This window comes from Embiotoca jacksoni, unplaced genomic scaffold, assembly GCF_022577435.1.
Source record: "Embiotoca jacksoni isolate LCO1_2020_lvr unplaced genomic scaffold, fEmbJac1.0.p SCAF_22, whole genome shotgun sequence".
In the NCBI taxonomy this organism is placed as follows: domain Eukaryota; kingdom Metazoa; phylum Chordata; class Actinopteri; family Embiotocidae; genus Embiotoca; species Embiotoca jacksoni.
In genome coordinates this window covers 4718875-4729750 of record NW_027185363.1, presented here as the reverse complement: position 1 = coordinate 4729750, position 10876 = coordinate 4718875, and the positions used below count along the sequence as shown (strand labels likewise).

The window sequence follows — 10876 nt, the reverse complement described above, 5'->3', positions numbered from 1 at the left end:
AATGAACATACGGGTGCAGACAAAGACAAGTGGGGCAATTTTTTATCGCGTTGCGGAAGCACCTGTGAGGAAACCCATCTCTCTTCTGTCCAATCCAGAATGTAGAGATGATCTTTCACGTTTCTGCGGACTTAACTGTCGACTACACCCGAGTTTTAAAAGCAGTCGGCGTGTGTTCAGACAGACGCGCACACGCACACTTGTTGCAAGAGTAAACATAAGTGTATTTATTAGCCACTTATGTAAATGAGTTCAGAATAAAATATCTCTTCTGTTGCTTCACCTTACTTAAGAGTGAACAAATCAACATTCCATTTTACAATACTATTTTTATTATAACAAATATAAAGTAAAACCAGTTTACAGCAATGAGTAGCACTGTGCACTTAGGCCACTCCAAACAACATTTTAACATTTATTCAAACTGACATATTTACACTGATTAAAAACAATTCTGCTTAAAAAAAAGGGGCTGTGCTAAAGAAAAATATTTTTCGATTAATATTCATGCCTATTGATTCGATTATTGACACAGGTGGTAAGAATATTGGCTTCTCAAAGACCTCCTCAGAGGCATGCCTATTAATTGCTTTAACAGTCAAAACTTGATGTGCCGTTACTCAACTTGACTGGTTGCCAAATCTGAGCAAAACTTGTCCCTCTGTGGAAGCAATAAATCTGACGCCTTTGAAAATTAATTTATAGATTTTCATCTGATTTAGGTAACATCTCTTTTTAAAATAAACATGCGTATGTATTGTGCAGTACAGCCTCTTGTAGCTGTTTCTTCCATGAAACATTTATGTTCGTGATTTTTGGCTCAGAAGATACAAATAATAAATTAAAACCAAAAGGTGCAACGTTAGTTTCCAAAGATTGTGTTGTGGCTTTTTCAAAAGACATTTCTTCCAGTTCTTTCCGAGGTGTAGATTTCAACTTTAAGGTTGGGCCGCAGCTCTCATGGAGGCGAGAGCCGAGTGAATACGAACGTGGAGTCTGTTCTCAAAGTCATAGCCGGCGTAGTCCTCCTGCGCAGTCCACAAAAGAAAGAATGCATACAAATGTATTTTATTTTGTTCATGCTCTGCCCCTCTAACGAGCGTCTGCAGTCCACACGGGCTGATCAGTGCCCTAGCTGCCCAATCAGGTAACGGCGTACTCATTTAAAGCAGCAGACAGCCCACTGTTTGGCTCCTCCCGAGCTTCTCTCAGACATCCGTATCTGCTCAGTCACGCGGAGACTGTTGTTATGGCGAGATCTGTCAATGTCAGCTGCCAATCCACTAACCGAGTCGATGCCGCTCCCCTCGACGCCTCCAACACTGGTAAGGAGGGCGAGACTGCGTCACGTACACAAAACGGTGTCGATACCATTTTGTGTTGTTGTGTGGACACAAGCCGAGAGCGCCTTTTGGAGAAGTGGAAATTTTTGTGTTCAAAGAGGACTCTCAGACTGTCGAAGAGTGAAGTCAAATCCAGTCTGAGCAGTCCTTGGTCAGATAATACACTTCCCCCTAAACCAACAGGGCAGTATGTGGTTCTCCTTTAGCGTCCACAACATCCCCTGCTTCCTCAACACAAAGCTCCATGATAGTCAGGGGAGAAGTCACATTCAGTGGCCACCACCAAGACAACATGGAGACAGGAACCTAGTATAGCTTCAACCAGCCAAAAGCCAGCGTCACAGTTTCTAAAAAAAAAAAGAACTTAAATGCCCCATCAAACCTCCGACAAACCCACAACACTCGGTTCACTGACTTCAAGGAGAGCCGAGCAATCGCCTTTGTGCTCCTTCATTAGGTACGCCGTCACCTGATCAGGCAGCGAGTGATCAAAACCTTCCACCGACGGCAGAAATCAAACAAAATTCTAGCGATGTGCTAATTCTTTCTCAATTAAATAATGCAGCGGTTTGATCTCGGATCTTCATCAGGCTTTGTCAGAGGAAAACCAATAACAAAGCCTGTTAAAGGCATACATTAAAGAAAACTACTGTACCTTGGCCTGAAGCATTAGCATTCGGCCCTTGCCTGCAGACTGGAAACAAAAAAACAGAAAAAGAGAGAATGAAATATTTAGACTGCATGTCTTCACCAACTCGGATGTGACAATCGTTCTCTATCGCACAAACGCAAAACTTGCCTCTGGGGAGTTCAGCAGCACACAGCCCAGTTCGTAGCAGGAGTACGGCTGCACGTAAGAGTTGCTCAGACGACCCACCTCGTCCCTTGCAGCCAGATGGAAATACTGTTTAAAAAAAAAAAATAAAGGTGAATACAGTCAGGACTGACTAAAAAGACAACAAGTATAGCTATTGATTATTGTGTTTTGAGTACATGGATTAACTACAACAATTCTGCAGCTGATGAGCGTATCATGGCATCGAGTTTCCAAACCCCGTAGTATAAACTGTGCTATTGACCAAACATGAGAATACCTGGATGGCATCTTTGGTATTATGGAGACATTTGTTTATGGCACCAAGAAGCAGGTTTTTCAGCCCTGCACTCGAGGCATCGTCAATCCCCTGCAAAACTAAAACAACAACAATACAGTTTGCCTTTACCTAGTGACAAAGTTACAAACAAAAACATATTAGGTTGTTATATTTTTGAATTATCCATGATACAGGTGGGATATTTTACAGTGCGGTCGGTACCTTGCGTCATTGTCTGCAGCTTGGCGGTGGAGCAGTTGGGCAGAGCTTTCCACAGATAGAGAATCTCAATCACAGACAGGATGCAGAGTTCTTTGGTGAGACTGGAAATCTTTAGCTTGTCAGCCTGATCAAAAAAAAAATATGCACGTATAAAACATCATCGATTTTTTTTTTTTTTTTTTTTTTTTTTTTATTGCACCCAAAAAAACGTATTCCAAAAATCAGCTGGATACGTACTCACCCTCTTCATGGAAAACACCTCTATCTGATTATTCTTGCGTTTGAAGAGTCTTTGAACATCATTGAAAACTGCAACAGCTCCCTCCAGATCACCCGTGGCTCCTTGGCAAGCTACGACAATACAGTGTGGATCAGGAGCCGGGACAGAACTAACAAAACGCCTGCCCAGCCTTATTCCCGTGTGCTGGGATTACCTGCAGTTAGATAAGCGTAGTAGCATTGCGACCAGCGAGATTCGGTCTTCAGCCGCTCGAACGCTCTGTAGGCTTCTTCATAGTTCAGTTCGATCATGCTGCACCAGCCTAAAACACCCAACAATCGGAGATTATGATGCAGACTAGTGCTGAGCGAGGCGGTCTGAAATCTGAGAAGGGAAAATAGTACCTATTTCATATAAACACACGTGCTGAATCTCCCTCTGGTCAGAGGCCAGCTCTAAGGCCCCACTGAAGGACGTCAAGGCACTACTGATCTGGCACTAGAAAGGGGAACTTTGTGGCGTGAGTTACAGTGACACAACACTGAGCTTTCCCCAAGTCAGGAGAACAGTACACACAGCAAATGCTAACAAAGGTTTATTCTTCACGTCTTTACCTCGAGGCGTTGAACTCTGCCTTTGAAAAACATGAAGAGGGAGGAGTTTGGGTAGATAGCCTCCCTCTGCTGGAGAATGGATTTGGCTTCGATGAGGCCCGCCTGTGTGTCTGCGCCATCCAGAGCAAAGAAGGGCTGCACTACCGTGTGGTACCACAAGAGGGCCAAGCTGTAATGGAAGCACAGAGACTGTAACGGCATGAGGCAAGTTTCGAGGTTAAAATATCAACCATAACAATGGCTGCTGCTTTGTAAGTGACGTTAAAAGTGTTTGACACATACTGACGGGTTGATTTGAAAGTACAGCATATTGCACTTACACTACTCACACTTGATCTTTTGGCTGTTATGAGTCCACCACCAAGGTACTTATAGTGCACTACAAGTTGCCATACTTAAGTGTGGACACTTCTCACCCTCTGCCATCGCCAACTTGGCAACGCAGCTGAGATGGTAAGGAAGGGACCGCCAACCTATTTTCAAATTACTGAAATTGTCAGCTGAAGAAGCTGCAGCTGTTGTGGCCGGCGTCACATTATACGAATGCCAATCGTACACATCCAGACAAAAGTATATAATTTCCCACTATACTATCGTCTGATAGAAGCTATTGTAGACTGTAATGTATGTGAAACGGAGCGCAAGGACACGTTCATTTGTTTAGTAAAATGAACAAACAAAGTCGGCAGATATTTGGGTGGCGATCCATTCAAATGTTGCAGCTGACCTTTCACCTGAGTGCGCAATGGCCATTTCAGACAATACGCAAGTAAGTGTATAAACATGTAGTGCACCAACGGAAGTAAGTGAGACAGCCACAGAGAATATGGTAACTTGGCAGACGTGACCACATTTCCACACTCTTGATTTTAATACAAGTGATGAGTACAAACGTCGCTGCCAAGGAATCAAAAGGATTCATTAAGAAGGCAGAATTATGCCCGAGTCAGTCTGTGATAACGGCTGTTCACAGAGGCACCCGAGAGGGTTTTATGTTCTTCTTCTTTCCTCTATATATTGTGCTTTGTTATATAGTTTGAAACGGAATTAGACGGATGAGGTTTTAGTTACAGCCACCACACAGATACACAAACATACTCACTCACGTACTCACGTAGCTAAGGGGGCCTTCATGTCCTTACTTTCACTGGCGAACGTGAGCGCTGACAGGCCTTGGAGACGGTCTCCGGGGAAGCCCAGGAGGTTGACGATCTTCAGCAGGTGTGGCGGCACCATCGAGATGCAGAGGTGGAAAAGGCCGTAACCGAAGCTGACCGAGCCTTTCAGACGATCCAGAGCGTCGGGGCTGATGCCGTCCAGCCTCTGGGACGGACTCGGCCCCGGCGAGGAGGTGCGACTGCGGTCGGAGGTGGAGGACGGAGATGAAGACGTCGCCGCCGCCGCCGCCGCCCGCTGTTCGGAGGCCCTCCTTCTACTGCCCTCTTGTAGATGCGTGATGTCACTGTAACATTTGTTGTACATCTTCCAGGCTTTACGGAGGATCCAGCCTCCTTTAATGTATGCTGTCGCAGGATTGAAGAGCAGGTCAATGGAACATGCCATCATTTGCGTTGGTCTACTGGTATTCAAAATGATAAATACGTTCACACGGTGGACGAAGAGATACGAGCGGGTCGCTTACCCGACAGCTCCTGTTTGATGAAAGATAGAACTGCAAGATAAACCTGACAGTCTGCGATGATAATCTGCCTCTGCAGTCGGTCCACTGCAGCCAACCCCGACCTCTGGGAGTCCATCTGCCCACACAAAGACCAACACACACTTATAGACAGATGGCAAACCTGGACATTATGGACCAAGCTAAAACGCTGCTTTTCAAACAAACTGTAGTTGTTCTATTTATACTATTTGCATTCCAATAGATCGGGTGTCGAAGAGGTCACTCACACTCCGCTTGATCTTGTTTTTAATGGTTTCAATGACACCGGTGTTTTCGCTCTCACACAGTCTCTCTGTCGCCTTGAGGTCTTCGAGGGCCATCTGCATTTTCTCCTCTTCAAACGTCATCATGGCATTCTATGAACAGGAAGCCAGGTAAATAACCGCATCAGTTACAAACAACTTTTCCACCCTGAATGCTGCTCATCCACAGGTTCTGAAAGTTCTTTCAGTTTTAGTTAATGAGGGTTTTGATGGGAATTTCTCTTTGAGATGACCGACAACTGGCTTTGGTCGGCTCGTTTGGTGTTTTGTGGACATTTTTTTCTCGGTAAATTTGGTCACGCTTAGAGAACTACACAACAATATAGAGGAGAATTATTAAAGATCACAATGATGTGCTCATTTTGCACCTGAAGGATCAATCTCACAGAAGTAGTTTAATGGAGCGACACTGAGGGTGGCAGCGAGAGTCAATAAGAACTTGCTAAACAAATATTATTGGACTGTGGATGTTACCACCTACAAAAACAATGGCATCCACTGGCACCAATGGGAGATAGTTTGTAATTTTTTGTTCTGCTTTTAATGAAAAACAAAGTCAATTTGGAAAAAGATAAATGTGTATTTCATCTGCTGATAAAGACTTGTGATAGGGTCAAAAGCTTTGGGACACCAAGCAAGTGAACCGTGTGTTTCGTCAACAAGCTGGAAGGAATGAACAGTCGAGTTCAACTATATTGGTATAAATGTATTTGATGTTTAACATGTGGTTGAACACTGACAAAATAAATTGAAAAATGTAATGCAAACCCTAATTCAAGAGTGAACTAAGTCAATCAGTCACATGTCAGTGTTTGTGCCAGAAAAAAAATAAAGCTGTCTTGGGACTTAAAAACCACACAAGGGAAGTTCCTTCCATCTCAAAATGAAACTAAAAGTTTTCTAGAGTAGCATTTACGATCATTTTAGTCAGCACTTGTAGCCCAAAAGCTATAGCAATGGCTGCTTCTCTACTCACCAGAAAACTCACAAAACTGGCCCCGAAACTCATCAGAGGACTGTGGTTCCTGAAACGGAAGATCGGGAAAAGATAAGTGACGCATCAGCAAGAGTCTCGCAGGCAACAGATCTGTAGGGCAAGAAACAGAAGCTCATCAGCGGAGCAAACAAAATATGTCAGGCCTGTTTATAAGATTTACCGTGAACAAGTCGAGGCGACAGTCAAACAAAAGCACCTTGATTCAAAAGGAATGTGGTGATGCAAGTGGGTGCAGGTATCCCTGTACACAGTTGGTGGCGATTACACTCGTAACTAAACTTCCCCCTGCACACATAACACAACACACTATAGGAAACTGGTTTGTAGTGCCTCTCATCAGATCATTCTTTCTCATTTGCTGTGTTTGCGTCTTTCACTTCCCTCCATCTATTTTTTTTTTAATTTTTAATTTATTTATTTTGCTGATGCAGTCAGTCAGAGCAGGATGACACCATGTGCTAAATGCAATTAGTGGGAGAGGTGACATTTAAGCTTTTCACCAGGGGTCAGGACACATGGGGGCTGCCCTTCCGAGGCATCAACATGAGATAATCAGCCCTTTGGGCGGCACGGTGGTGCAGTGGTTAGCACTGTCACCTCACAGCAAAAAAGGTTCCGGGTTCGAATCCGGTCCTGGGCCTTTCTGTGCGGAGTTTGCATGTTCTCCCTGTGCTCGCGTGGGTTCTCTCCAGGTTCTCCGGCTTCCTCCCATCATCCAAAAACATGCACCTCAGGTCAGGTTACCTGGCGCCGTGCTAGTGGCAGCCTGCTGCAGCAGCTCCCCCCTGAGAGCCCCCCTGCTGTAGTGAAGAAACTTCCCCTCGGGGATTAATAAAGTGTATCAAATCAAAAAAATAACACAGCATGGCTGATGAAATGTACACAAAATCCTGCAACCATTAAAGTGAACTGCAGTCAGAGTGCGTGTGGTTTAGAGCAGAGGTTACCAACGCTTTTAGTCTATAACACACAAAAAAAAAAGGCAAATATTAGCTACAGGTAAAAGAAAAAAAAAATCAACAACAACGAAGCGTTTAATTCAATGTCTCGCACATCCTCAGATTGGACGGTTTAGGAGTCAGTGGGTTGTTTAAAGGTTTTATATTAATATTTGGACTCTAAAAAACATCCAACAAAAGGTTTTCCAGATGAAGCAAAGAAAGTTGACATGATGTGAAGAAATGAGTTACAGAGATCACACATTTCACACAAAGTCTATTTACTGCCATTCTGAGGTACTTGTACCTTACCCGAGTATTTCCATTCGATGCTACTTTATACTTCCACTTCACTATATTTCACAGGGAAATATCGTACTTTCTACTAGGCTACATGTAGTTGACATATTTACTTACTTTTCAGATAATGATTTGAAACAATGGATAATAAAACAAGCTATTAAAATGCATCATTAACTTCCTGAAGTCTTACAGAAATCAGTGTGTAGTCAGGGTCACATTTCAGATGGCCGAGTTGTTAACAGCTCCACCAAACGGATTGTTCCCTCAAAACTTCTAAAACTGAAAACAGATTTGTGTACCAGAACTTTGTTTTTCTTTCTTTCCTATCCCAGCAATCATCTGATGACCCCTCAGATGTATCTGCTGTCCCCGTTTATAAAATTTACATTTAAAAATAATACAAAAAAGTAGTTCAAAGTAGGCCCGCCTGCAGCAGCTACAACAGTAAAATGCTGCTCCCACACCAATTCTTCACTATTAATAATCTAATGATGCCACGTATACACATCAGTCAGAAGGGTCAAACTAACACTTTTACAACCATAATAAATCCCAAAAAGTCGGGACGCTGTGTAAAATGTAAATAAAAACAGAATGCAATGACTTGCAAAAGTCATAAATTATTATTTTATTGCAGATAGACTAAAGACACGCGTATCAAATGTCCAAACTGAATGTGGTTTGGCATTGTTTACTCGAAATAAACAAGGCCTTCAATGAAAGAGACGTTGTCTGGACGGCAGCATATGTTGCTCCAAAACCTGTATATATCCTTTCGCATTCATGGTTCCTCCCCGAATGTGCAGGCTACCCACGCCATGTGCACTAATGCATCCCTGTACCGTCACAGATGCTGGCTTTTGAACCGGGTACCGATTACAAGCTGGATGGTCCCTCTCCTCTTTAACCTGGAGGATGCAGCATCCATGATTTCCAAAAAGATCCAGTTTTCCCACTTCGCCTCAAGCCACCTTAAATGAGCTCGGGCCCAGAAAAGTCGACGTCTTTTCTGTGCCCGAGCTCATGTTTATATATGGTTTCTTCTTTACACGGTAGAGTTTTAACTGCATGCGTAGATGCAGCGATGAACTGTGTTTTTAATGCAGTGCCACCTGAGGGCACGAAGATGACTGCCATCCAATAATGGTTTTCGCCCTTGTCCCTCGTGTGCAGAGATTTCTCCAGATTCTCTGAATCTTTTAATATTACGTACCGTCGTTCATGAAATCCCCAAATGTTGTGCAATGTTACGTTGAGGAACATTATTCTTCCATTTTTTTTCATTATTTTACAGTGGTGAACCTCTCACCATCTTCACTGCTGAGCGACTCTGCCTCTCTGAAATCCTCTTTTTGTACTCAATCATGTTACTGATCTGTTGGCAATGAACCTAATTAGTTGAGATGTTCCACTAGGTATTTTTTTTTCACTCATTATACAACTTTTCCGGTCTTTTGTTGCCCCTGTCCCAACTTTTTTTTGAGATGTGTTGATGGCATCATATTCAAAATAAGCACATATTTTTCAGAGAACAATACAATTTCAACATTTTATATATTGTCTTCGGTCTATTTGTAATTAAATATGGGTTTATGGGATTTGCAAATCATTGCATGCCGTTTTTATTTACATTTTACACTGTCCCAACTTTGTCAGAAACAGGGTTGTACTTTCATCGGCTACTTTACCTACATTGTGCTGCTAATACTGATGTACTTTTACCTAAGTATGATTTTTTTCCTGCAGCCTTTTTTTTTTTTTTACTTGTATACGAGTATTTTTACACAACTGTTTTGCTACTTTTACTTAAATGAAGGGTGTGAATACTTCCTCCGCCACTTAAAGCAACTCAAAGCCAGTGAGTGGCATGACAGGAATGAGGATCTGTTCTGCCAGCAATTGTGTTGTGAAAACACAGAAGATTGTCACCAAACACACACATTTAATAGTAGTATTATAACGAGTCATTCGGCTGGGTGTGGATATTTTTCTCGGTGCTTTTTAACAGGACTACTGCTCTTGACCAGATCATATGGTGCAACAGCAGACAAGCGTGACAGGGATGCCGAGGGTTTTCATTTAGGAGCTTAGCACGCACAATTTCCCTTTATGTCTTCATGTCTTGAGCACAAGTTGTGAAACATCAGATACGCCGATCGGGATATTGATTGTTAAGTATCTATTGGTGAAATGTTTCGCAAACAGAACAGAAACCGAGACCGCTCGTCGTTGAAATATGACACACTCACCTATGTGTTTTGAAGAGCTCGTCGCTCTCTTTGAATCCATTGTTGAGCAGCATATTGATTCCTTTAAGAGCCAGCTCTGCGTCGTTTATGTGGTCCGTCTTCCTCTCCTCTTCTTCCTCCACACTTCCCGGGGCCGGTTCTGACGGGTCCGCCATTACGATACCCGATACCGGTAGGAGGTTTGGAGCCGAACGCGGTCGCGGGAAAGGAGAGAGGGGAAGAAGTGGGTATGTCTGGTTGGTTTTACCTACAGACAGACTAGTCTCACCTAGTGGCGCAGTTCTGCACAAACGCTTGTCATGTCTCTGTTCTTAAATGAGGAGCGTAAAAGGCGGCGAAGGTGTGGACAAAACTAGCCGCCGAGTGCAGGCGAGTGACGGCTTGCTGCTGCTCCGTATTCTGCCGCCTGACTGTCGGTTCCTGTGCAGGCAGGAAGCGCGCTGCTTTCAAGTGCTACCGGAATTATCATGGCCCTGAATAGATTATAGAGAAATGTCCGTCCCCCTTTCCTCCCTCCTTCCCTCCCTCCTTCCCCTTGACGCAAACCAGCTTGACACCTGCTAAAACTAAGAGAATTTTATTTTATTTGTTTTCCTTTTTTTGTTGTTGTTGTTAAGTTACACATCAATGTGTCTGTTCTTACATTTCTGCTGTCGTTGCACTTCAATTTCCCAGCGTGGAGGGAAACAAAATTATAATTTGTCTTAGCTTTTTTTTACTTATCTATGGTGTCATCTGAAGATGGAACAAATATCTTCCTAGTTTTGGTTGCGGTTGGCATACTTTGGTTAAATGATCTGTAAGCACAACTTTGCATCATTTACTTGTGACATCAACGTTAGTAAATAAAACCGTCCTTAAAGGCGGCACCAAGTGGGCGTTGTCTTTTTTTTTTTTTTCAATAAAGTCATTCGGTCAATTCAAGAATTTTAGAAATAAAAATGAAAGAGTC

General features: G+C 43.1%; 1 protein-coding gene across 1 annotated transcript; it reads right to left on the bottom strand.

The window, feature by feature from the left end:
- Nucleotides 1-309: 309 nt before the first annotated feature.
- On the bottom strand, nucleotides 310-10345 carry LOC138202978 (tetratricopeptide repeat protein 39C-like). Its single transcript, XM_069157414.1, has 14 exons — nucleotides 9925-10345; nucleotides 6414-6462; nucleotides 5402-5530; nucleotides 5136-5250; nucleotides 4608-5016; nucleotides 3494-3662; nucleotides 3284-3377; nucleotides 3094-3201; nucleotides 2901-3010; nucleotides 2660-2783; nucleotides 2438-2535; nucleotides 2143-2247; nucleotides 1999-2037; nucleotides 310-1028 (listed from the first exon to the last, which is right to left on the bottom strand). Exons 1-14 carry the CDS (start codon nucleotides 10077-10079, stop codon nucleotides 939-941), a joined length of 1794 nt encoding a protein of 597 aa, XP_069013515.1. The 5' UTR covers nucleotides 10080-10345; the 3' UTR covers nucleotides 310-938.
- Between the last annotated feature and the right edge of the window lie 531 nt (nucleotides 10346-10876).

Excerpts from the sequence above, each read along its gene's own strand:
- LOC138202978 (XM_069157414.1), bottom strand. The coding sequence starts at position 10,079 with ATGGCGGACCCGTCAGAACCGGCCCCGGGAAGTGTGGAGGAAGAAGAG. Across the intron at positions 3,202-3,283 it reads CGTGTGTTTATATGAAATAG|GCTGGTGCAGCATGATCGAA; the intron begins GTACTATTTTCC and ends TGGGTGTTTTAG. Across the intron at positions 2,784-2,900 it reads AGGTGTTTTCCATGAAGAGG|GCTGACAAGCTAAAGATTTC; the intron begins GTGAGTACGTAT and ends TTTTTTGATCAG.